The sequence below is a fragment of the Stigmatopora nigra genome, chromosome 18 (assembly GCF_051989575.1).
Source record: "Stigmatopora nigra isolate UIUO_SnigA chromosome 18, RoL_Snig_1.1, whole genome shotgun sequence".
NCBI classification, from domain to species: domain Eukaryota; kingdom Metazoa; phylum Chordata; class Actinopteri; order Syngnathiformes; family Syngnathidae; genus Stigmatopora; species Stigmatopora nigra.
This window is the reverse complement of record NC_135525.1, coordinates 2,779,590-2,807,006: the sequence shown is the minus strand read 5'-3', so window position 1 is coordinate 2,807,006 and position 27,417 is coordinate 2,779,590. Positions and strand designations below refer to the sequence as shown.

Below are 27,417 nucleotides of genomic sequence, written 5' to 3'. Positions count from 1 at the left end.
TTTTGCCCCATACAATAATGCACAAGTACAATTACATATTATTATCATATATTTAATGAATATCAGTTACAGGCACATGAAGACTATAATGTCTTAATATCTAAATATAATCTATAAATAAAATCATGTAAATACTTTAAGTACAGTACCCAGTGAAAATAGTTTGAATAATAAAAAAATGGTTATTAGAGCTTTAGTCCTCTGTCAGATTCGAGATGCATTTTTCTTGTACAAATATTGCTGTTTTTGTCTTGACACTGTTAAGACAATTGCCAAATTCCAATGGCTTTGACCACGTTGTCATCAGTCTCCTTTTAAGTGGCCCCATTCACTTGACATCCTATCATGCCAGCTTCACGGCCTTATCTATGGTGTAAATCCATCATAATGCTGATAATTTTTTTATTCTTCTAAGTCAGATGCCGGGTGTCTTATTCCACACGATAATTTGCACCTTGGAAGGTGCGTGCCAGTGGCCAAGCAAAACCGGCAGCGGTTTGTGGTGGATAACAGTCGCTGCAACGTGCAGTTCCTCAACCTGGGCGAGGAGACCAGCGGCTACATCTCGGACCTCTTTGCCACGCTGTTGGACCTCACGAGAATTTATTTTTATTTATTTGCAGCGTACAGATCGCAATAACACACATTCATCTCCAGAGAGGAAGTGCGTTCACTTACTTTTGAGCGCATGGCGGACCCCAATAACATTAACAGTTTCTACCAACTGAATTATGTACAAAGGAACGGCACAGTGTAGTCATTTATGCCGTGATGGCGTGCTATGACTATAGCCTAACAAGCCTGTCAATATTTAGGAACCACTTTCAACAGCGACTCAAAAAAAAGCCTTTTCCACAGGTGATGCGCCAGGCGCTATTCACTTGCAACAAACCAGGAAATGGCAAAACGTAATGCATCGAAGGACTTTTTATAATATCCGGCACGCCCATTCCCCTACTATTGGATATCCCTTTTTTGGCGCTGAAAGCCGTGCCTTGACTTCCGCCATATTTCACTGCCATTTTTCATCTGTCTTTCATTATGGTTGTGAGTTTCAGCATTGATTTAGACATTTTAATTTTTTTTTTTTACTTCAGAAAAAAATCTGCAATGGAGTGAAGGGAAGAAGAATCACAGTACAATTTTACCTCATGTTCTCTCTTCCTCTCTCTGCTCTGTGCCTCCATGAGTTGTTCCTTCTCAACCTTCAGTCTTGCAATTAGCTCAGCCAGGCTGTGATTTTTCTGCTCAGAAAGAGCATGGGAAGCCTCCATCATCTGCAACCTGTAAAACATATATACTCAGACAATATTTGTTGCAGTTGATGCATGAAAGCTGTGCTTGAATTCCAGGGTCAAGGAATTTGGGAATCTGAAAACACACCTTAGGTGAAAATATTATATATATCTACCAATTATCCATCGGCCCAATTATTGGAGACGATATTTGTCAATTTCGTGTACTACTGGTTAAATGACCGAACCCTAAAAATTGCCGACCTGCGTACTCCTAGCATTACAGAAAATCCATACAATACATCCATCGGTGTTAAGGCAGTATTCTTCTGTGTGCTTATAGTGCAACCCTCAAAAATACCATCAATAGTCCAAAAAACAACAAAATATTTCTTTATAGAAGAATGGCCTGACATTAATGACAAAAAGATGCGGTTTTTCGATTATCGCGGCCATGTCTGGACAACATCACCCGCGATATTCGAGGGATTACTGTACAGTGCCGACACAGTTTGTGTAGAGTGAGGTTGTCCCATCACTGCCAGACTGGTCGAGCAGCACCAGGTGCGACTCATCATCATCATCATCATCATCATCATCATCATCATCATCATCATCATCATCATCATCATCATCATCATCATCATCACCCAATTAATACAGCTAGAGGTTGACCACATCCCTGGATTGTCTTTATTAGTTCACTGTTAGTGCCTTCTCACGTTTGTTCCTGTTCATGTTGTCTGATCTTCAAACATTTGTTTTGCCCAAGACCACGTTTCTCACCCAGGAATCTTGTACCTTGTGCCTTGTACCTTCGCTCTGTCATGGTACATTGCAATAACAAGAAATCGCCACTATCGGCGCTGTCATTGTGTCTGCTTCTGGGCCCTCCGCCCACAATCATAACACAGTGTTTCACTGGATGTACTTTTTTTCCATCGAGTTCAGTTTTTTTTTTATTATTGGTGTTTCACCCTTGCTTTGCTTTCACCTGTTGTCCTCCTCACTGCTGTCTTGTGTGTCACCCACATGTTCTCCATGTCTCTTCAACTCATGTCTTTGTATTTAAGTCCCCTTTGTTTTTCATTCCCTGTTGTGTCCTTGTCAATGTCACATCAGTGTTAGGTGTGCTTCCATGCCCTCCCCTGCTCTTATTCTGTAGCTTTTGGTTTACCGTTGATATTTTGAATCCACTGCTTCTGTCTGCACTTTTTTGTCTCTTTAATTAAACCTTTTGAGTTAAGATCACCCTGCCTGTTCTCTCTGCTTCCCTCCATTTGGGTACATCACTTTTTCATGCCTGCTAAACCAGAATAAGGGACAAAAACATGCGTAAAACAACTCAACTTGTTTATTATTAATTACTGTCTATTGTTATACTGTGAAGGTAATTTAAAAAAGGCTATTTATCCGATTAATCGTTGAATTAGTTATTTGGTTAGTAGAAAAGGGAAATCATTATTTGCAGCTCTAGAGTTGAGTGCACCAACTACTGAGTAAAACTTCCCGAGTGACATCCAGCAATCAACCAGCGCCATGGGCCTGGGAAAAGTTAAGCATGGGCAACTGTAGCAAGCCCAGAGGGACGAACTGCACGGTTTTCTTTTACAGATTTTGAATAATCTGTAGCATGTATGCATGTACATACAAAGTTTTAAATGAGCATATTTCTTTCATAGTACGGGAGGGTTATTGTGGACAGATGGCATCATGAAAAAGTGGTGTCATTTTCCACCTCCTGGCCTTTTTGTAAATGTCATTATTCCAGGAAAACTATGCCTATTGCCAATAAAAGACAATGCTAAATTATTAGTTAATTAATGTGCAATCCTCCTCCCTGCCATGTATAAAGTAGTAAAAATTATTTTACTAAAAAGATCAACAGTTCTTGCGAATGGAGTAAACACAGAACACAAATGCTCATTCAAAGAGGATTGCCCATTTGCCAGTTACATGGCCAGAAAGGTGTTAACCCAGAGTAATTATTCCTTTTCCGACCTGCTTATCCTCAAAAGGATCTCAGGTTGTTCTGGAGCCTAACCCAGCTGACTTCGGGCACGAGGCAGGGGACACCCTTATTGGTGGCCAGTCAATCCCAGACCGCTCACGCTCATACATCGGGGCAATTTAGAGTGTTCAAATATGCTACCATGTATGTTTTTGGAATGTGGGAGAAAACAGGAGAACCCGGAGAAAACCCACACCAGCCTGGGAAAAACAGGCAAACTCCACAATGGTGGACGGACCTGGTATCCAACCCAAGACCCGAGTACTATCAGGCCAACACGCTAACCACTCATTCGCCGGGACGCCCCCCCATAGTGATCAGGTTTTTATATATTTTATATATGAGCATATTTGGTGCATGTAAACATTGGTAATTGTTATGACCACTGTATGTACCTAGACGTAAACACACTCATTAAACCTAAATGTGGTATTCCCGTCTGTAGAGAGTATCTGGGATGAAAGAAATTTTCATACCTCGCAGTGAGGGAATTGACAGCTGACTTCCTCTCATTTAGGGCTTCTTGGAGTTGACTGATCTGTATGGTCGTTGACCTAACAAGTAAAGCAAAGAATTAAATTAAAAAAAAAGATAGACATAAGTACATTATATAGTCATGAGGACAGCATGGTCACAGAGTGGTAAGCTCATCTGCCTCACAGTTCTGAGGTCAAGGTTTCAAGTCCAGGCTTTTCCTGCTGAGAGATTGAAGGTTCTCCCTGTGACTGTGTGGGTTTTCTCTGGGTACTCTAATGTCTTCCCATATTGGCAAAATATGCATGGTAGGCAAATTATCCTTACATTTGAGTGTATGGGTCAATAGTTGTCTGCATCTTGGTCCCCAGTGATTGGCTGGCAACCAAATTGGTGTATAATCTATTTATTGTGCATAGTTAGCTGGGCTAAACGACGGCTACGTTACGATTTTTGTGAGGATGTTCGGCACGGAAAATGTAGTGTTTATGTACTCGCAATTTGTTTTATTAGGCAAACTCTGCCTGTATGTGTTCTCACCTGTTTGACTGTCCCATTTCCTCTCTTTGCCTGTCAATGGTCACCATCAAGTTTTGGAACTGAAAAATTGGAGTTATACAATGAATTAATCATTCAAATGAAATAAATACATACAATACACATAATCCTGAAGAAGCTAGAAAACTGGCATTTAGACTTGGGGTGTAAAGATACAGGTGCTACGACAGAGAGAAATGTAAAAAATCTCAACTATGTAATTTTTGAATAGATACGTATATGCAATTTACCTGTTGAGTGCATTAGTATAAAGTAGTGGAAGGGAAACAAACGCCCCAAATCTATGGAACCAATTCATACAGTTGATGCATGGTGGTGAAAGCAAAAGTTGCCGTTAATGTGAGCACAAAACCTTCAGACTTTTGTTAAAAGAAAAATAAATGCACAATTCTGTTTGGTCTAAATCAGAGGGAATTTAAATAACAGGTGTGTGCAGAATTATCTACTGGCCATCTATATCCTATCCACAATTGGTCGGCGTCAAGTTGAAGAATGTTATTGCGATGTACATTAAAGTGTCTATGATCAATGTATCAACACATTATCAGCTTTTCACCAGTTGTTTAGCCGTTTCCAAATTAAAGAGGTGGAGCGGCCAGCGAGTCAGATGTGTTGATCAAAAAAGCAAGATTTGTTTTGTGAGTACCACCTTAAAAATCCATGTTTAGTGCCTTATCTACCTGACGTCCCTTCTCTTGCTTCAGGTTCTGTATCTCCTTCTTGAGGACTTGCGTTCTGCCGTGGCTTTCCCTCATGTTGGACTGTCGATCTGTGTTGCGGCCAATAACATGCTCTGAAGATGGTAGACAATATAAACATCAGTTACTATTATTATCATTATTGAGACCAATTGAAATGCTCTTTCACACAGTGCATGACAGTGCATTTTGATTTGGGGCATATTTTCAAATCAAGATATGTACAGAAATACCTTGACATATGAGTGTTCCAATATACAAAAAATGTGAGTTACGAGGAAAATACCAAGAAAATTTTGGCATTGACCAACGAGACAAATTTGAGATACAAGGAGAATCTCGAGCAAATGTTTGCCTTAACATTCGAGAAAATTTTGAGATACGAGCATACGAGATGATTCCCAATGCAGCCGTCCGGGTGACCAAGTATGCGAGAGTTTGTTGTTGAGAACAGCATCGCACTTTCTCACCGCATTTCCCTCAGATAAAGATAGCTCCGCTGGGCCGTACAAGTTGCATTTTTTTTTGTGTAGATAGCGTGACCGAGGCGCTAATCTGCGAAAATTGTTAGCAGAATCTACATGGACTTGAAAGCATCTGAAAAAGAGTTGTGGCTGGTTCAATAATTTTAGAAAATGAACTGGGATACACTCGGTTCTGAGGCATGGAGAAGCGACTCAAAAGCCGTGGTGGAATACATTAACGTCTTTGCATCGGTTATTGTACAAGATGGTTTTAATTTAGTGTAACGTAAGATTACATTTTATTGTAAAGTGTGTGTGTAAAGTAATCTAAGTTTGCAGATTTACTGTCAAAACCATTTTCAAGACAGACTTTTCAAGAAAAAATAGCTGGACATCATTAAGAAAGGTCGGACAACTCCAAAGCAAGCAAGCCTGTCACAACAAGGAACCTACATTTTGAGCACTGAATCGAATAAAAACGTATGCCAGAAATATGTCAGGACAGGCTCGACTTTCGGCATTAGCTTCGATGGTGATAGAAAGGAGGAGGAAAGAAAGGAGGATAGATATTGTGTACATGTAAAAGGGATATTTGGTGAGTAAAATATGGCTATATTCTTAAATAATATTTCAATTGTATGAGGTTATTATTGATGATTTTTGATGATTGCAGTAGAGGTTTTATAGCCATAAAATAGTTTTTGAAGGTTGGATTGATTCCGAAAGCTGAAGGAGTCGCTAGGAAATTCACGGACCCCTACTGTGGATTCTATTTATCAACATTGGATCATTCAGAGGTCCTCACTGAACTTCTGAAATCGGTCTTCTGCACTGAAAGTAAAGGGCCTGAATAATAATGCACGCCCCACTTTAGTTTTTTATCTGTGAAAAAAGTTTAACACGTTAATTCAAAAATGAAGAGGAAGTGATGCATTTGGGCCGTTGCAAAACCAATGCGATATTGCCATCTACTGGATACATGAAATACTGTTTAACACTGTAATCTTAATTTTATTCTACTGGCGCATTTGAAAAGCACTAAAGTAATTTGGAATGGAAGCGTTGCTAATTCCCTTTAAAATGAATACGGAATATTTACTCTTGATTTCCATTGCCAATCAATCATATTCTAAGCAATTTTGATAATTTTGAGACTAAATCCACTTGAAATTAAGGATGTCCCCCTTTCGGTCCCATAATTGTAGGATTGGAATTGGGTGAGAAAGTTGTTTTGACGATGTATTAATTATTCACTTTATTTATTTCTTAAAAACTAAGGGTTGCAAAGCACCAAAAGAATCCAAATGTACAAGAATATTTTCAAAGGACAATAAAACAACTTCTGCTTTGAACTACGCGAAATCACAAGTGCGCAGTAAAAGCGATAGCAGAAGTAAACATAGCGGGTACAGGAAAATGTTGTGTTAGCCACAAGCAGGAGGCGAATGGTAAAACAGCATCATGCAAAGTGATGGTATTGGATTGATAATTGGTATCGGCTACGCCTCAGAATCACATGACTCGGGGTTGAACTCAAGTGCAAACATATATGACCGGGAAAGCTGAGTTTGCGACCATTTATTTCTATATCAATCACTTACAGAAAAGTTCTTATTTTTATCAATGAGGATTAGTTTCTCTTAATGGGCAAGGAGCACTGGACATCCATCACTGTTGATTAAGGATGCAATAACTAATCGATAAAAATGGACAATTACATTTGTTGACAACAAATTTGATTTTCAATTATTATCAGCAACTATTTGCAGGTGTTCTCAAATTACTCATGCCGGAAATCAAGGTGGACGAATGGATGGTATACTCTTGTACAGTGGGAGGCGATGGGCAGCTAATTGTTGCACTATTAACCAAAATGTGGGGATGCTAATTTTCATCTATTTGAATACACTTTGAATTTGTCATCGTGTGGCCTAATGACACCCAATGACCTCATTCAGTAGCAAGAAAGCTGTTGCACGTTCATTAGTTTTAATGTGTAAAGCTGATGTGAAGATCAGTGTTCCACATAATGCACTTTTTTCATTTAGTTTTTTTTTTTATTATTATTTGAGCTTTATTCTGGTAAACTGGTAAATTTGTCTTTAATACAGTGGTACCTAGACATACGAGCAATTCAAGATAAAAAAAAATAATTATCTCTAGATACAAGGAAAATTTTGAGATATGAGAAAGCCAGGTGGCCAGGAGATGCTGTTTATGATTTTAGCGCAGTCTTTTTTGCCGCATCTCTTTTGTGTATAACAGATATCTACGAGCACTGGGCGGAGCGTTGCATTTTTTTCAGTGTTTTTTTCCCGTCACTCATCGCGAATGGCAGAGCAATCGGTAATACAAGGAGTATATATTACTTCTCGTTGGCAAGTGGTCATTCGTTATCCTATTGTGAGGACATTTGTGTGCATCATTTTCGGAATATTTTTAAGGGAATACAAAAGCAAACAGACCATCGATAGTGAAAATCAGGCTGGAGGAGGGGCAAATACAGCCAACCCGGGCAAAGAAAGGTGTCAAACTTTAATACACAATTGAATTAACTTTAGTGTAAGGTTAGATTAAACTTTTTCTTGAGTGTGTACATTGTAATGCATGTTCACTTAAATTTGTTTGTTATGAAACGAGCATGTTGCCGGACTAATTAATTTAAATGGGAAACGTTCATTCGAGTTATATCGTAATACGAGCTCAGTCCCGGAATGAATTAAGCTTGTATCTCGAGGTACCACTGTACACCTCTTGATATTTGATAGGCATTTCAAGACTGAGGAAACAAAACACCAGTTTGGTGTTTTGTTTTCTCAGTCTTGTCTTTGTTTAAAACAGGCCAAAAACAAGTTAACATGTTTTTTAATGATATTAATGTATTCAAATTCTGAAGGCAATTTTAAAATCCGATTAATCGTTGAATTTATCGCCCGATTAATCAGTGAGAGGGGCGGCTCAGCGGCGACTGGGTGGTTAGCGGTGCTCGGACATCTGGTCACCGGTCTTTTGGTCCCTTTTGGTCGCCGGTCTTTTGGTTGCCCGTCAAATGGTGACAGAGAGTTTACTGTTGAAACCAGCTCTCAAAATTATATTCATGAGAGTTTAATATCTGAGTACTGTTTAATATCTAAGTACATTAGATATTAAACTCTCTCCCTCTCAGACATTAAACTTTCTCTCATGAATATAATTTTGAGAGCTGGCTTCAACCGTAAACTCGTTCACCATTTGACCGGCGACCAAACGTCCGGTCACGGTCGTTGGCGTGTCAGCCTCACAGTGAACCTGGGTTAAAATTCAGGTCGGTCCACCTTCGTGGGGTTGGCATGTTCTCCTGCGTGGGTTTTCTCCAGGTCCTCCGGTTTCCTCCCACATTCCAAAGACATGTATGGCAGGCTGATTGGACACTCTAAATTGCCCCTAGGTATGAGTGTGAGTGCGAATGTTTGTTTGTCTCCTTGTGCCCTGTGATTGAGTTGCCAACAATTCAGGGTGTCCCCTGCCACTGGCCCGAAGTCAGCTGGCATAGGCTCCAGTACCCCCCATGACCCTAGTGAGGATGAAGCGGTTTAGAAAACGAGATGGGATTAGTCAATGAGGTAAATACTAATTAATAGTCGCAGCTCTACTGTTGATGGCAGTAAAAAATATAGGAAATGTGCAAAGTATGACAAAAAGTGCCTGGGTGACAAAAAGACAAATCAAACATGCAGAAATACCAAGAGCTTTGAGAGTGTCACTGGGTATATTGTTCCCTGCCAGGTCCAGTTGCTCGACACTTTGGTTCATCTGCAGAGCTTCAAGGAGAGACCTGCCACCAAGGAGACCAATATTGTTCCATCTCAGATCTGTCAACAGTTAGAGTTAAAAAAAATGTCAGCATTAAATTTACTTCTTCAAAATTCTGTAAATTGTCATCAGGTAAAGTATCGAGAAATTATTTGTCGTAGGGCACGGTTGTCAAACTCGGGTTGGTCCTTGGGCCGCATTAACGTCAAATTCATTTCATGTGGGCGCTCCCTTTTTAGAAATAATCAACTCTATAACTACATCTCCAGCAATTTCTTCTTCTTCCTCTATTCAAAGGAGTAACTGTCTCTCCATCTCGTTGTTCAGCGATGACCTCTCTTTTGAAATTACAGATATACCATGTCAAGGAGTCGTCGCTTTATGTTGCCTTCTGCTTGTAATATCAGTTAACCCTATGTAACTTCCTTATTTATTTATTTGTTAATTTTCTGCTTTTCTTTCATGGCTGAGAGGGCTCTTTATCAATTTCATTCGCACCATTCATTTTAAATAAAAGAACAACGTTGCTTTAAACACACTCAAAAACCGAAAAATACAAAACGGCGTGACAATGAACAGCCGTCAAACGAAGTTTGTTGTTTTGACACAATGGAAGGCTAGCGGAACATAGGAGAATTGTCAAGCAGAACGCAAAGGAATCGTGACAATTTGAAAATAAAATGACCAATACAGGAGGGGTATTTGCGTTTGAGAGAATTGGTAACTTGGATAGTTTTTGCATATTGGTACAGTAATTTGCAAACCAAAACATTTCACATCCTGAAATTTTTTATGCATTTGTAAGTCAACGTACCACTGACGATACAATATTAAGATTTGTGTGTGATTTACCAAGTACTTTCAGGTTGCTGTTATGTTTAAGAGTCTGCGCAAATGCCAACATTCCATGATGGTTGATCTGATTATTCCGCAGGTCAAGATGGGTCAGCACACCATTAGAGCTCAGCCCGTCACAAAAGACAGTAAAGGCTTCATCCCACACTCCAAGTGCATTCCAGTCTAGCACTAACCTGCATGCAAAATGTGGACCAGTTAATCAATCAATTTAGTTGTGCTGGAGCTATACAGGCATATTTAAAGGATAACACAAATGTGAGTGCACCCAGCTCATTTCTGCATTTTGTTAAATTATATATTTTCATGTGACAACACTGAAGAAATGACACTTAGTACATTTCTATTATCCAAACTCTAAAGTGACTACACTGAATCAAAGTTTCATTTCTTCAGTTGGCATTAATGAGTGTGGTGTATGTAATCACTTTTGTGAAATACACACCAGACACAACAATGCATTATAGATGGCATTCTTACCGAATCAAAGTCTTGTTTCGTGCCAGCACCTTTCCCAAAATCTCAGCCCCTGCTGCTTTCAGGTTATTTCCCTGTTAAAAATAATGTACGCAACAAAATTATAACTATCATAACATCAAGACAGTGTAATTCATGAAGGGTTACCTTTATATCCAAAACTTTTAGGGATGTATTGTAAAAAAGACCACTCAGGAGAGCTTTGGCACCTAAAAGTCAACACACAACAAGAGGCAAATATAATTTGGTTCATATATCGTATTTTTTGCACTATAAATCGCACCTAAAAGCCTTCAATTGTTTTCAAAAGCTGACTGTGCGCCTAATATATGGATCAATATTGAGCTGCAACTACGATAAGCAGCCCCCGACTCCATTTCCCCAATAGGAGAAGTAGTGTGTGGTGCATGCTGGGATATATAGTTCTTTTGTCAATCCACAAAAGCAGGTTAGTGCCGGAAGTGCTCGCCGTCATTCAGGCTGAATTTACAAAAGAACTCCACTTGCTAGATGTTGGCGTCAAAAGAGCATGTATATGTAAATTTTACGGCTGTTATCCTGGGTACACACTATAGTAAGGTGTGTTGTTTTGTGTGCGGTTTCTTTTTCTTCTGCAGATACCTGGAGCTGTGGCTCCACCCCTGTGGCAAAGCCTTACCCAGGCCAACACAGCTGTTACTGCTTTCCCATCATCCCTCCTCCAATCAAGATTCACTTCCTGTACTTATTTAAACCCTTTTATTTTTCAGTTCACCCCTTGACTCATTTGACTGCCTGTGATTGTTGATGCTGAGGCAGTGGAGTCCTTATTTTCTCTAAGATAGCACTTATTGTCTAGAGTTAAATAAGTTTTGTTTGTCCCAGCTTCACCTGGTATTGTAAGTATGCTACTCATTGTTATATTGAGTATTTATGTTGACAGTTAATTATTTTGGGTTGCATAGGGGGAATTGAAATAAGTTTTGACACCCCGGGGTATACATATCGTTTGTTGCATTTATACATGTAGTTTATTCTCCTATCTAGACTTTGATTACATCAGTTCTGACAGTGGCACCCTTTGGCCTTATTTCCTGTATTTTTGTGGGTGTTCATTCGAACACCTGTCTGGGAGGGTGGTTTTTACTGTTTTAATTTGAGTGTGCCACTTTAGTGTCTTTTGCTTCCCCTGTTATCCCGTAGTCCAGGTTTTGGTGGACTTTATCGTTAATAAATTATCACTGAAGGGTACTTGCAGTGTGTGTCTGACTCATCATTGACTGAATACTTCTGATGTGGTAGTTGCGACTCCCTGGTATATCTTAACATCAGGGGGAGTCGTAACAGTAAATATGTAAGAATGTAGCCGAAGGCTAATTTCCATCTTTAGTCCCTTGTTTACCTCCAGCAGGCAAATCGTCATGCATGCAGAATGTATATATGCCAAGATCATACATTTTGGATTATCCATCATATATATTTCCTTAGTTTTATTAAGTTTGGATTCTCTCCACACCCATTGAGTTATTTGTCGACTGCAATAGTTTAAAAAAAAGATTTTTTTAAAGAACATTACACACCATGGGTTGATGCGGCGGCTTGATTGGTAAACACGTTGGCCTCGGAACTCTGGGGTCCTGGGTTTGAATCCAGGTCATTCCACCTGTATGGAAGGTATATGTTCTCCCCGGGCCGGCGTGGGTCTTCTCCGAATACTTTAGCTTCCACCCACATTCCAAAAACATGCATGGTAGGCTGATTGGAAACTCTAAATTGCCCCTAGGTATGAGAGTGGGAGTGAATGGTTGTCTGTCTCCTCGTACCCTGCGATTGGCTGGCCACCGGTTCAGGGTGTCCCCGGCCTCTGGCCCGAAATCAACTGGGATAGGCTCTTGCGTAATGTTTATCTGCTATTATTGCACCCAGAGACTTGGTGAACACTATACCGCTACGGACACACTTTCTGGTTGTGCTTACCGTACTTCCTTTTTTGAAGGAAATGATTGCACATTTGTGAGAATGAATTAAAACAAAATTCTGTTCTGAATTTCTTTTCATTTCTTGTTGAAAGTGACAACTATTGCAGTAATATGAACCATCGAAAAAAATCTAGATATTTTGACTTTAGAAGCATTTGGCCACCACAACATCTTAAACTTCTGGTAAGAAAATAGTAATTTCTGTCTTTAAAAAGCATCAAGTTGACATGAAGTTAATTATTTCTTTTTTCAAAATGACTCATCTGATATGTTGCATTTACAAAGATAGGCATATTAACTTCCTTATGATATTGACCCTAATAATGTGCTTTTGATTCATACAATATCTCAGAAATACCACGAATGATGATTTTTCTGAAGTTTCCCTTCAAAGCAACATATTTGTACTCCATAAAAACCATGAATATGAAGGTGAAAATTGGGAATCATAAGGTGGTTATACACAAAATTTTAAAATTCAACAATTTTAAGGGTGCGGCTTATACATACACGGGGGCGATGTATATGTTTTTTAAGATAGTGGATGTATAAGATCCCAATATGTAAACTGATTGATTTAAAAAAATATTGCCACCTTTTAAAGTTTTAATTACGTTACACATTTTTCAGGTAAAAACTGATCAGGTTGAGCATTTTTTTTTTTTTTGCCTTTCACAATGATGATAATTTGCATTGGCGGTCGAGTTAAATGTGACAAACAATCCATGGGGGAAGCAACACTGTTGTTAAAGTTTGATAAAGTTGTGTGGCTTCAACCTTTTTCTGAAAATAATTGAGATTTTTGGGATACAGTTTATCTATACCATTATTTTATTTTGTATTAATCGACAACGTGATCAATGCTGAGCGCAGAAGAACCACCAGTGCATGTGCAGAAATATGCTATGCTAATCTATTACAACACCGGTTGAGTCAAGCGGGAATTATAGACCACAATCTGCCTTTATTTCCAGGCCTATAAAAAAAGCACAGCAGATGTGTGTTTATATTCTATCAAACACTACATCGAGTAGGGATGTAGTAATTGTGCTTGGATGTATGATAGCTTTGCTTGACAGCTCAAGTCCTGTGTTAAATTTTATACAGTTCAATAAATGATCAAATCTTAGTGCCATTTGTTGTACCAAGTCAGACTTGGCGATCAAAGTATTGAGTGCCACTGACCTGGGCAGTAGTAGTACTACTTAATTTTGTGATCTCTCACATTTTTATGTTTTCGTCTCACTTTTTAACTTTGCTTTGAATGAAATGGAGGTGGTCTATACAAGACAACATTTTGGAAAAAATCAATTGTAATGTGCTCCTTTTCTGGCCAAATTCAACTAATTTAAAAAAAATCAGCACAACAATGACATTGCGATGTGCTCCATTCAATCTCCAACCAAGAAGTTTTACTGTCAACAATAGAGCAATGTGTTTTACGTGGTAAGAGGTCTTTGTGAAATTGATTTCTGGACAGCTAGCTCCAGCTGTCACGTATCCTGTTTCTAAACACTTTTACGAGGTGAGTGCATTTTAGTGTGCTTCATAGTGTTTTCCCATTAACATTAAATTAACTGACCAAAACAAAACCTACAATGATTATTAGTACATTTAAGAAATTAATTATATTGATTTTAGTTCAATATTTAATTAAGAACCCAAGGGAACCCTGTCTCATCTCATCTCGTTTCCTGAACTGCTTTCTTACTAGGGTCGCAGGGGTTGCTGGAACCTATCCCAGCCAACTTCGGGCCAGAGGCGCTGGACACCCTGAATTAGTGGCCAGCCGATCGAGGAAACAGACAACCATTCATGCTCACTCTCATACCTAGGGTCAATTGAGTGTGCAATCCGCCTACCATGCATGTTTTCTGGAATTTGGGAGGTAACCAGAGTACCCAGAGAAACTCCACACAGGTGGACTGACCAGGATTTGAACCCAGGACCCCAGAGCTGTTAGGCTGAGGAGCTAACTAATCAGCCGACAGGCCACCTGGGAACCCTGTTAAAACATATTACAGTGGTGCCTCGACATGCAAGCATTTCAAGTTACGAGTAAGATTTTGGGCAAATAATTATCTCTAGATACGAGAAATTTTTCGAGATGCGAGAAAGCCAGGTGGCCAAGACATGAGAGGCTGTTTATCATTGTAGTGTACTCTTAGTCTTTTTTGCCGCATCTTTGTGGATAAAATATATCTACGAGCACTGGGCGGAGCGTTGCATTTTCCCGTGTTTTTCCCCGTTAGTCAATGCATAATACAAAGTGAACAACAATGGATCCAAAGCAAACAGGTGGAATGAAGAGTTGTGGAAGGAAAAGGCGAACATTGACAATCAATATTAAGCGTGAAATACGTGTCACAAAGCTTGCGCGTCGTCACGGATGATATCGTGTCACTTGGGGAAATTCCTTGGGGCTGGAGGTTAACGAGGCAGATGTGAATGACCTAATTACCGAGTACCACGAATAACTGATGACACAGGATTTAAATGAGCTCCAGGAGAGGGAACATTTGGAGGTGTTGAGGGAACTTGGCAGCGAAGAGGAGGCCGCCTGGCTACAAAGGATATCAAAGACATGCTAGCGAAGTGGCAAGAGTTCTCTGATTTTGTAGAAAAGAGGCACCACAACAAGCTGGCAAATGGCCGTGTGTTAATGTATTGTGAGGACATTTGTGCGCGTCATTTTCGAAATATTTTGAAGGGAGGCTAAAATAAACAACCCTTGATGCATTCCTTTTAAAAACTCGCGCTGAAAGTCCGAGTCGACCCAGAGAACAAAGGTAAAAAAAAAAAATAATAAAACAAAATAAAAATTCAGTTTTGTGTAAAGTTCCATTAAACGTATGTTTGAGTGTGTCTGTATATATTAATCCAAATTAATCAAGTTCCATCTAATTTTAGTTCTATTAAACACATTTTATTACTATTAAACCACTAGTTATGTGTTAATTTGTTAATAGATGGCAAATTAGAAAAAATAAAAAAAAAATTCCAGTCCAATATCCTGTTTTTGGTGTTTTTTCACAGGGTTGGAACAAATTAATTTGTTTTTAGTTAATTTCAATGAAAAACGTTCATTCGAGTTACGAGAATATCGACATACGAGCTCGGTCCCGGAAGGAATTAAGCTCGTATCTCGAGGTACCACTGTACTTAGTTTTGTGAAACTACAATATAGATTTAGTAGTTAGTTCTTTTTTTCTGTTATGAATATAATTCATATTAATTTCTGTAAACGAAAATATTTAATTCCAATCAATAGATTTGCCTACACTTTTCAAAACATTGGTACACAGACTACAAATTTCAAAACCCCTGTTTAGCATCCCCCCGAACACGCACGCACACACACACACAAAAACACACTTACGCAAACACACACACAGAAAAACACACACACAAACGCACACTCACCTTCATCCCCAAGCATGCAGTCACTGAGCGACAGCTCTATAAAGAAAGTGTCTTTCTGAAAAGCGCAGCCAAGGAGCGTGCAGGTATCGGAGGACAGACTCAGACCACTCAGATCCAAGCGGGAAGAGCGGCAATCTTGCAGTTTGTCCAAGACACTCTTTTGGGGCTCCACGCCTCTTTCCTTACACAGGCATAAATACGTCTGCCTAAACTCCTCCATTCCGCAGCCGTATTTTTTCGCACTGCACCCACTTCTTCATATACAGGAATACTATAAAAAAAATTAAAAAAAAGATGAATACTTAGCAATACAGATAATTTTAGAATATTGCACTTATCACACATACTTACGTTGCAGGCGTGGATAATTATACAAAATGGACATTTGCAATATAGATAATTTTAAAATACAAATGGACATTTGCAAAATAGATAATTTTAGAATACAAATGGACATTTGCAATATAGATAATTTTAAAATACAAATGGACATTTGCAATATAGATAATTTTAGAATACAAATGGACATTTGCAATATAGATAATTTTAAAATACAAATGGACATTTGCAATATAGATAATTTTAAAATACAAATGGACATTTGCAATATAGATAATTTTAGAATACAAATGGACATTTGCAATATAGATAATTTTAAAATACAAATGGACATTTGCAATAAAGATAATTTTAGAATTCAAAAGACATTTGCAATATAGATAATTTTAGAAAACAAAATAGACATTTGCAATGCAGATAATTTTAGAATACAAAATGGACATTTGCAATATAGATAATTTTAGAATACAAAATGGACATTAGCAATATAGATAATTTTAGAATAATGCACATATCACACGTACTTACGACGCAGGCGTGGATAATTATACAAAATGGACCTTTGCAGCAAGTCACAGTTTTTAGCCAATGGTCAAGAGTAAAAACAAACCATCAGCTCGGCGGGAGGCTAAAAGTGCACCAAGTTCCATTCTTCGGACGTAAGACTTGGCAAATTGTCGAAGAAGGGCTTGAAATAAAAGAGAACACATTTGAGACGCAACTTATATATTTCCTATTTAAAACAATGAAAGAATTTTGCGACTTGACTGGATTTTGAAAAGCAGTGAGTAACCAGGAAGTGTGCTGGGGCGTAATGCATCATGGTCAATGTAGTCAGATAATATTGTTCATCTTCCCAATACAGTGCTTTCTGTTGTCTTTTAAAACAACTCAAAATACCTTTTAGAAAATAAGAATGTGGCTGAAACCCTTTCGTCTAGCTTTATTTAATCCGGCATTCAATTTAACGACATGCAGATAGTGCTCATTCAATGATAGATGAACAAAATCGTGGTTTAAACCAACGAAGAAGAACGACCCTTTCGAAAGGGTTCAAGAAATGTCACACAATGCCTATGCGGAACCAATCAGGACCTAACTTAGACTTATTCATTAATATATAAAGTCTTAAATGTTCCTTTTTATGTTCTGTTTACTTACCCTACTGGTTGAGAAAAATATATTTCTATTGTTGAATTTGCTTTCATTGCTCGAGAGGAAGTGACGTTTCTGCGCGCATGCGCTGTGGATAAAATTTGCGAACGTGCCCGGTCCCAAGTTTATTGTGACAATAATGTGAAGCGAATAGTTAAAAAAGCATGGCTGGAACTCACGCAACTGCACCGCTCACTAGTTCTCTTTCTAAATTGCAATCTTTGAATGGACTATTTGCAATTCACAAAAAGCAAGGACCAACGTCTGCGGATGTTTTGAATAAACTTAAAGAAACCTTACTCAAGGGTAACGTAGGAAAAATGAATGTCTTTGGTAATTTAATTGATATGTACGCTGATTGACGAGCTGTTTTCCATGCAGAAGCCGGTGTGAAGAATCTGAACCCGAGGAAAAGGAAGAAACAAAGTCTGAAGATGGGCCATGGAGGGACGCTCGATAGTGCTGCCAGTGGAGTTTTAGGTATAGTAGTACTACCTTGAGATACGAGCTTAATTGGTTTTGGGATCGAGCTCGCATGTCAATTTGCTCGTATCTCAATTCAAAATTTCGCAATGAAAATGACAAAATTCTAATTTATTCGCTCCCACTCTGGGAAAAAAACACCAAAACAGGATATTAGACCTGAAAGAACATTTTTATTTGTTCTAATTCAACCCCTTACTCACAAAGTAACAAATACCTGTCTAGTGGTTACTATCCTTAATACCGAAATGTGATATATTCAGTACAAACGTACGGTAGCGTCTTAACACGGATCAGAGAGACATGACGGCAATGCACTCGTAACATAATAACCCTTAAATTGAACTGAAATTAACTTCGATTACTATACATACTTAAGAATAAGTTTTAATCTTACGTTACACTAAACTTAAACATTTTTGTCCGATAACCGAGGCAAAGGTGTTAATGCAGAGGTGGGCAAACTGCTTCCCGCGGGCCAGATCCAGCCCGTTGTAATTTTTTATCCGGCCCGCGGAGGATTGGTACAGATTTAAGGTATGATGTAAATGATTGCATTCATGTCATTTTGAATTGTAATGACTGCATTTCAACACCAGTTGGAACATAGGCGCACTGACTTGGGAGCGCATTGGCAGCAATGTCAAAGAAAAAAAGTCGACAGTGAGTACCAGGTGTTTAACAAAGAATGGACGCCTAAATATTTTTATACTGAAATCCGGTGCTGGGCTGTATTTGCCAAGAAACGTGCGGTTTTAAAATAAACCAACATCAGCCGTCATTTTTCCACCAATCATTCTAATTACGCCAGCAACCTGTCAACGCAATGTGTAACTACCGCTGACAACTTGGTTGCTTTCTTGCAGGCTCTGCAAAACATCTTTATTCGAGCAACTTCCTTCCAACTTTAATCATCAATATTCTAATGTTTTGGGAGTCTCTTTGAAATCTTATCTTCATTCTCTGTTCTTTTTTTAGTTGTTGGTGTTGGAAATGGCACAAAAATGCTCAGCACAATGTTGGCAGGTTCCAAGGTGAGCTACAGTCTAAATATGTTACGAATTATTGATCTTGTAAAATCTGACTCAAATACAACTGTCTGGCCTCACCTGAGATGATAAATTACAATGATAGAGCTATTCAGTGTCATTTTTATCTGTTGAATGTTCATGTTTACTCAAATAAATATCAAGCTTTTTAAACATATTGACGAGCATGTTTGGTTGTCATTAGGACAAATATTGCAATTTTTGATGAACAGACTTTGATTTTTTTTTGTCTTTGTGGCCAAAATGTTGACATATTTGGTCAGAGTGAAGAAAAAGAATAGTTTGGACATGTAATGTACATTGTCCTTAAAAAGAGGAACAATTCAAGCAATTGTAAACATGTCATTTTTGAAAATATAAGCAAAATATCAAAATACATGGAAATTCATACAAAATAGGCTCAGGCCATAGAGCAGTGCCTCTCAAATAGTGGGGCGCGCCCCCCTGGGGGGGCGTGATGCGATACCTGGGGGGGCGCGTGTAACCCTGGGGAACAGAATTTTATTTGGCCGTACTAGTATAAAGTGTAATTGCGCATCCACTACAGTAGCTGGCAGTGGCGCTCTCATTGTTACTTCTGTCATGTTTGCGAGAGTGCAACATTTCACATATTGTACTCATAACAATTTCATAAAATGATTTTATTTATAGTCACGGTGGGAAGTGGGGGGGGGCGCGAATAGTTTTCTTCTTGCTAGGGGGGGCCTAACAGAAAATAATTGAAGCACTGCCATAGAGCAGTGTTTCCCAACCTTTTTTAAATTGCGGCACACTTTTTACATTGAAAAAATCTTAAGGCACACCACTAGCTGAAAATATTCTTATTTAAAACTAGGTTGCCTATATTAACATTATAAAGTTGTTCTCCTCAAAGTTTTATTAACAGGAATCCAATTATCCCCCCAAATTATTCCACATTCTATTCTTTTTTTCACACCGATCTAAAATCATCAAAGTTGATGTCCGAAGATCCCGAACAGACTGATGTTAAAATGATTAATGCAATGTTTTTTAACCTTCTTTTAATTTTAAAAATGACTAATCTCATATTACGATTAATATCTCGTTATAGTACAGTATATGATTTTCTATTTTAATTTCAACCTCGTAATAGTTCAATTTTAATTTCTTATTACCGTATTTTCACGACTATAAGGCGCACTTAAGTCTTAGATTTTCTCCAAAATAGAAAATAGTGCGCCTTATATATGGAAAAAACAGAAAACCAAAAACGAAAAACCACCACTGTCGGATATTAAAAAAACATAAACGCCTGAACTGAAACAATACTGTTAAATATGCAGATGCCATCTTAGTTTACAACATCTTCCATCATATAGCTCCTCCCCACTGCAAGATTTTATACAAAAAAAAATCCAAAACATCAACAATGTGTGGCTCTAGAGGTGACTGTGTAGTGAGTGCTTCATACCAGGAAGTCAATAGCAATTACCGTATTTTAACGACTATAGGGCGTACTTAAAAGTCTTAAATTTTCTCCAAAATAGACAGTGCGCCATTTAATACAGTGCGCCATTTAATACAGTGCGCCATTTAATACAGTGCGCCTTATAATACAGTGCGCCTTATAATACAGTGCACCTTATATATGGAAATATGTCATTCATTGAGGGTGCGCCTTATAAAAAAGTGCGCCTTATAGTCGTGAAAATACGGTATTTGGATTTCTCTCTTGGATATGATGTATGAATTTCCCACGGCATCGCTCAGCGGCACACTTGTGTGCAATGTTCCCTCCAATTTTTCGTTGGTCTGGGCAGAAAGACAACCTCCCTGAGTGCACTGAGTACCAGTGTGAGCGATATCATCATTGCTCGCTATGGGCACACCAGTATCACACCTGCCATAAGCAGGTGCATGTCAATGTTCCCTCTAATTTTTCATGTAAAACATGCTGTAAAACATAAGAGTGGACAGAGCTACTGCCATTGGATGCCGCGTAAACGGTGCCATCATGGGGAAAGGGGTAAAAAAAATGGATTCCATTGAAATTGGTTCATATGATTGCTGCTGCGCAGAGAAGACGAGAGTAGTGGGCAATTGCGCACGTGCACAGCTTAGACGGAACATTGCTCGTGTGCCCTAAGAATGCAACTTTGGCGCTGATAACTTAAAGTGAGACCACCTAAAGAAGAGATTCCATGCTAATTTTAATTTGTATTTAATTGTCAACCTCTTTCAACTCAACGTATAACCCTTTCTTCAGAAATATACTGCCGTAGGAGAGTTGGGTAAAGCCACAGACACTCTTGATGCAACTGGCAGTGTTACTGAAGAAAAAGACTTCAGTAAGTGCAAGCCTCATAGTTCATCTATTCCAGGGGTGGCCAACCAGTCAGAGACCAAGAGCCACATTTTTTACCGTGTTACCGCAAAGAGCCACATTTTTTACTGTGTTACCGCAAAGAGCCACATCACACAGATTTATTGTAAATGTCACACACCAGCATAGTAATGACATAAATTGACTCCTACAGTACTAACAGCACAGGCCAGTCATTATCAACAATGAACATTGTGTGTGCACTGTCTCACACAGACAAACTCTCAGTTCAACCAAGTCCACAAACAAAAATATAATAATTTACAATAGCGTTTTTCTTTTTCTATGCATGTTACTTAGTGGGACTTCTGTCATAAAATCAGCGCCTATTTTTGCGCAACATTCGCTCCTTGTGAGCTGTCATTTATTATGAATGGCTTTTCGCTAGTTAAAAGCCATTCATAATAAATGACAGCTCACAAGGAGCGAATGTTGCGCAAAAATAGGCGCTGATTTTATGACAGAAGTCCCACTAAGTAACATGCATAGAAAAAGAAAAACGCTATTGTAAATTATTATATTTTTGTTTGTGGACTTGGTTGAACTGAGAGTTTGTCTGTGTGAGACAGTGCACACACAATGTTCATGCGAGGCAGACCAAGGCGAGAGTGCTCAGCCGGGAGCAGCCAATAGGAGAGCGAGGTGTACACCCACGTGGTGGGCGAACTAGCGCGCCCACCACGTGGGTGTACACCTCGCTCTCCTATTGGCTGCTCCCGGCTGAGCACTCTCGCCTTGGTCTGCCTCGCAGGGGGTGTGGCTTTTTCAGCCGACGCTCGATCTTTGGGAAACTTTTTGTGTGCGCGACGCCGTTCATTGTCGCTTCTGGTTCACGGGAGCTCTCCCACTCTGTTAAAAACGTTTACTCAAATGACCTTGCTCCTACTGGGAAACTTTGAGGTATTTTCATCCCAAGCACATGCGCATTGGACGAAAATACCGTATTGAACTCAAGCGAAGCGCACACACAAATAAAACACAAATACAAACTTTGATATGGACGTAAGAGCCGCATGAAACCGGGCAAAGAGCCGCATGCGGCTCGCGAGCCGCGGGTTGGCCACCCCTGATCTATTCCATGTAAATTGTACTACCAAATACTTCTGTTCTACAAATTTTCATTTTTGTTGTCTCCATTCACAGAACACATCACCCATTCAGATTTAGAAGAGAAGCTGAAAAGTTTTGTTGGGAATATCATGCAAGTCCCACCACTGTAAGTTGTTAGTGTTCTGTTCAGAAGCTTATTGTCATCATACACAGCTGCGTATGACGAAATTGCTGGTGCTACTCCACAAAGTGGGCTTTCCCGGTAAAAGACAAAAAATAAGTAATATAAAACTATAAGAGTCAGATCCTGTTAAGGTAAATACTTTAAAAAAATGCTTATCTAAGAAATTACTATCCACGGAGATCCCGGTGGTTCATTGCCGGTTTGTTGGCAATCTGCTGTGATGGATATATCGCATCTTCCTCTGAGAGCAACCAAAGCCTGGCGACTATAAAAAAAAGTTTGCCTCGCAGATGTTAGCAAACAAAGACGAGACTGAAAAAACAAAACGCCAATTTGGTGTCATGTTTCCTCAGTCTTGAAATGCATATAAAATATCAAGAAGTGTACAGTTATAACTCGAGATACAAGCTTAATTTGTTCCGGGACTGAGCTCGTATTACGATATAACTCTAAACCAACGTTTCCCCATTTAAATGAATTAGTCCGGCAACACGCTCGTTTCATAACATAATCAAATTTAAACGGACTTGGATTACGATGTCGACACACTCAAAAATAAATTTAATCTAACCTTACACTAAACTTAATTCTAATTGTGTATTAAAGTTTGATACCTTTCTTCTCCCGGGTTGGCTCTATTTGCCCCGCCTCCAACCTGACTTTCACTATCGATGAGCTGTTTGCTTTTGTATTCCCTTCAAAATATTCCGAAAATGATGCACAAAAATGTCCTCTCAATAGGAAAACGCACGACCACTTGCCAACGAGAAGCAAAATATGCTCCTTGTATTAGCGATTGCTCTGCCATTCGCTATGAGTTACTGGAAAAACACTGAAAAAAACGCACCGCTCCGCCCAGTGCTCGTAGATATCTCTTATACACGAAAGAGATGCGGCAAAAAAGTCATTGTGCTAAAATCATGAACAGTCTCATGTCTTGGTCACCTGGCTTTCTCATATCTCGACATTTGTCTCGTAGTTAGAGATAATTATTCGCTCAAAATTTTACACATCTCGAAATGCTCGTATGTCGGGGTGCACGTATGTCAAGGTACCAATGTATATCTTAAAAGTTAGTTATATACATGTAAATACCGCAATTTATTCCTATTTAAATCGAATCAATATATGATAAATATGTAAATCCTTTGCATACCATACTCAAAATTACACTAGCGCTTCTCCGCTTGATTTTAATCCCAAAAAGATAATGATTTACCTGTGCATTGAGATGAAGGTAAAGTGAAGATGATGAAAATTAAGATTCACTGCACAGGTTATTAAGATCTTTATTCCAAATAAGGTAATGCCTCTGTCAGATTCGAGAGGCATCATCGAGGCAGCAGGAGCTCTCTGAACGGGTAATTGAATGCTGGACAGCATGAATGATTAAGGATTTACAAAACAAGCATTAAATAGGAGTAGAAGTTTAATTTCCCCCAAAACAATCACAGCAATAAAGATAGTTTGAAGCAAAGTGTTCCAGAGTTTGATGACAACATGGTCATAGTCCTGGAATTGGGCAATTTTCTTGACAATTTCTCTTCATTGACAAAAACATATTTGTTCCAAAAAAGAACCAGTGGTCACAACTACGCATCCTCATCTTCCTTGTGCGCCGAAAACCTCTCGCAAAAGTTCCCCTACAAGGCCTCCTGAAGATTTCATCAATGATCCAATGTCTCTCGAACCTGACAAAAAAGACATAGACCAAACCTCCCAATAACATTTTTTTAAATTAAAATTAAACAGAGACTATTTTCACTGTAAGTACAGTACTTAAAGTATTTTTAATATATAGATGATATTTAGATATACATTACAGTCACATACATACACATTACATGTGACTATAACTGTAGCATATAATAAATACAGTAATCCCTCGAATATCGCCGTTAATGTAGACCAGACATTGCCGCGATTATCAAAAAAACGCGAGGTAGATCACCCCTATTGTTAGTATAGTAATACTTGGAGATACAAGCTTAATGGGCTCTGGGACCGAGCTTATATGTCGATTTACTCGTATCTCAGAGTAAAAAATATCTATCTAGTGGATATGATCTTCAATACTAAAATGTGACATGATTCAGTACAGACTTACCGTGGATTGCGCAAACGAGAGATTTCATGGATGCCAATGCGCTTGTAACATAACAAACTTTAAATTTAACATAAGTGAACTTAGATTTCTATAAACAAACTAAAAATAAGTTTTAATCTAATGTTACACTAAATTTAAACCTTTTTGTGCGATAACCCAGGCAAAGATGTTAACGTATTTCACGGCGGCGTTCAAGTCGGAACTTGCTGTTTCTCCATGCCTCAGAACCGATTATAACAAAGTTTGTTTTTTACATTTTTTTTTATTATTAAGTATCACACCCCTGCAACTCCACCAAGACCAGTAGGCACTATAAAACTTTCACCTCGAACAAGAAGAAGCTTGATCAGAGATGTAGCCAACAGGCCCATGATCACTCAGGACGAACCGCTGAGATCTACAGCTAAGGCTGGAGAGTCTGTCCATTGGACAACAATCAATTGAACTCTCCCTCAACCTGTCCTTTATGGAAGAGCGACAAGAAGAAAGCCATGTCTCAAAGATATCTATCAAAAGTGTTGTACAAAGTTTGCCACAAGCCGCCTGGGAGAGAATCAAATGTGGAAGAAGATGCTCTGGTCAGATTAAATCTAACTTTTTGGCCACAATGGAAAATGATATGTTTGGCCTTAGACAAGCACAGCTCATCATTCTGAACACACCATTCCCACATGGTGTTGGCAGCCAAGTGGATTGGGCCTGATTTTTCTCCGCAGGGACAGTCAAAATGGTTAAAATGATGGGAAGATGAATACAGGGCCATTCTGGAGGAAAACCTGTTGGAGCCTGCAAAAGACCTGAGATTAGGATGTATCAAATCTATAATGGAAGGGTCACAAATAAATGTATCCAGGTTTTAGATTGGGCAAGTCAATGTCCTGAACTGAATATAATGGAGAATCTGGGGCCATAAAAAAATATTTTATTTATGTTGGAAGCCGGAAATGTGGTGAAAGGCTGAAAAGTTCAAAGGAGCCAAATACTTTCACAAATCACTGTATAACATTCCTTTTTTCATCTTTTCATATTACCATATTTTAAAGCCACTTAAAACTCTTAAATTTTCTCCAAAATAGACAGTGCGCCTTATAATCCAGTGCGCCTTATATATGGAAAAAACAAAACGAAAAACCACCACTGTCGGATATTAAAAAAACACAAACGCTTGAACTGAAACAATACTGTTAAGTATGCAGATGCCATTTTAGTTTACAACATCTTCCATCATATAGCTCCTCCCCCACTGCAAGGTTTTGTACAAAAAATTCCAAAACATCAACAATGGCTGGCTCTAGAGGTGACTGTGTAGTGAGTGCTTCATACCTGGAAGCCAATAGCAATTACCATATTTTCACGACTATAAAGCGCACTTAAAAGTCTTAAATTTTCTCCAAAATAGACAGTGCGCCTTATAATACAGTGCACCTTATAATACAGTGCGCATTATATATTGAAAAATGTCATTCATTGAGGGTGCGCCTTATAATGCGGTGAGCCTTATAGTCATGAAAATACGGTAGTTTTGTTTAAGTGTCTTCATGACAGTAGAAAATAACTATTAATTGGCCCTACAGCCGCAAAACAAACCGTGTTTTTATTTTTTGTAATATGAGGCACTAACAGACATGCATTTGTGAGGCTTGTGATGTTTGCTGTTGGTACAGTATTAGTAGAATATAAAATTTTCAAATCTACTCAAATTGCTGGTGTAAAAAATACAGGTCATGTATAATGTGATTATTTTATCACTGTTCTATCTTTAGATACTCAGCATTGAAACAGGATGGCCAGCGATTGTCTGTCCTTCTGAAGAAAGGTCAGAAGGTTGAAGCGAAACCTGCAAGATCTGTCATTGTGTACAACCTGATCCTACAAGAGTTCAAGCTGCCATATTTTACATTGGGTTCGTAAATATTGCTTATACTAATTTAATGTTTTTCATGACAGCAATCGCTAGCCAATGGTACATTTGGAGAATAAAATACCCAAGGGAACTCTTGTTGTCAAAATGGAAAGACTCACAATAGGTTATTAGAGATTTTGAAGAAAAATGGCAACTTCATCATGATTCATTGGGCAGCATGGCAAAAGGACTTGAAAATGTCATTTTAAAACTTCATGTGAAAATATGAAGCAAGTTTGTCCTCGAAAAATCCATCAATAAGCCGCTAATAGCAGCTCTACTCTTTAAAATACTGTCATTATTTTAAGATAAAGTTGGAAACTAATGAATGCTTTTAACTTATTTTTTTTTCAAAGCAGAGATTGAATGCGGTGGTGGATTTTACGTCAGAAGCTTAGTTGATGACCTCGGAAAAGGTTGTTTTTTTTAACAAAATAAAATAAAATCCCAGAGAAGAGTATCCCCAGCAAAATTACCCATCTTTTTTTGTTTTTGTTTTACAGCGCTCTCGTCATGTGCTCATGTCAAGGAGCTGATCCGTACCAAGCAGGGTCAGTTCACCTTGGAGCAGCACACCTTATACGAGGATCAATGGACACTGGAGCACATTGTTAAATCACTGCATCCATGTTCAGAATCAGACCAGAGTCTCAACACTGTCACATTACCACAAGCTGGACCATAAGTAGCAATTTTCACCAAAAAAATGATTCCATTCATAAACAGCAATTGGTCAAATTCTTGTTAGTTTTTTTTATTTTATGTTTACAATATTCTCATTGTATTGTATTATTATTGAAAAGAAGTGTTATAATAATCCCTGACTTTTGATCAGCTAAATAAATGGAATAGTACCTA

The 27,417-nt window shown here is 38.6% G+C and overlaps 2 protein-coding genes and 1 long non-coding RNA gene across 9 annotated transcripts in view; 2 read left to right on the top strand and 1 right to left on the bottom strand.

The window, feature by feature from the left end:
• Positions 1–1,827, top strand: part of LOC144212026 (uncharacterized) — a 3,595-nt gene extending 1,768 nt beyond the window's left edge. Inside the window, exon 4 of the long non-coding RNA XR_013329705.1 lies at positions 416–1,827. This is a non-coding gene — a long non-coding RNA (uncharacterized LOC144212026). The remainder of the gene's footprint in view (positions 1–415) is intronic.
• The window catches only part of lrrc45 (leucine rich repeat containing 45), a 25,184-nt gene extending 7,662 nt beyond the window's left edge, over positions 1–17,522 (bottom strand). Inside the window, exons 1-11 of one of the 7 annotated variants that reach the window (XM_077739608.1) lie at positions 17,446–17,522; positions 16,809–16,972; positions 15,946–16,216; positions 10,712–10,773; positions 10,568–10,638; positions 10,085–10,263; positions 9,163–9,291; positions 4,959–5,071; positions 4,261–4,319; positions 3,723–3,800; positions 1,149–1,284 (exon numbers count right to left, since the gene is read on the bottom strand). In XM_077739608.1, coding sequence (XP_077595734.1) covers positions 1,149–1,284; positions 3,723–3,800; positions 4,261–4,319; positions 4,959–5,071; positions 9,163–9,291; positions 10,085–10,263; positions 10,568–10,638; positions 10,712–10,773; positions 15,946–16,165 — 1,047 coding nt within the window. In that variant the 5' untranslated portion in view covers positions 16,166–16,216; positions 16,809–16,972; positions 17,446–17,522. Of the gene's footprint in view, positions 1–1,148; positions 1,285–3,722; positions 3,801–4,260; positions 4,320–4,958; positions 5,072–9,162; positions 9,292–10,084; positions 10,264–10,567; positions 10,639–10,711; positions 10,774–15,945; positions 16,217–16,808; positions 17,111–17,184; positions 17,281–17,445 lie in introns of those variants that run through there. The other 6 variants (XM_077739612.1, XM_077739609.1, XM_077739613.1 and 3 more) reach the window with 6 other exon arrangements.
• Positions 17,331–27,417, top strand: trub1 (TruB pseudouridine (psi) synthase family member 1). The gene is made up of 8 exons (XM_077739615.1): positions 17,331–17,745; positions 17,821–17,919; positions 18,901–18,956; positions 21,199–21,280; positions 22,459–22,531; positions 26,420–26,559; positions 26,919–26,975; positions 27,063–27,417. The coding sequence occupies exons 1-8, from the start codon at positions 17,604–17,606 to the stop codon at positions 27,242–27,244; spliced, it is 831 nt and encodes a 276-aa protein (XP_077595741.1). The 5' UTR covers positions 17,331–17,603; the 3' UTR covers positions 27,245–27,417.

Bases quoted from the DNA above. Each gene is read 5' to 3' on its own strand.
- trub1 (XM_077739615.1), top strand. From the start codon at position 17,604: ATGGCTGGAACTCACGCAACTGCACCGCTCACTAGTTCTCTTTCTAAA. The intron at 21,281-22,458 runs GTAAGTGCAAGC...CTCCATTCACAG, and splicing joins TACTGAAGAAAAAGACTTCA to AACACATCACCCATTCAGAT. The intron at 26,560-26,918 runs GTTCGTAAATAT...TTTTCAAAGCAG, and splicing joins GCTGCCATATTTTACATTGG to AGATTGAATGCGGTGGTGGA.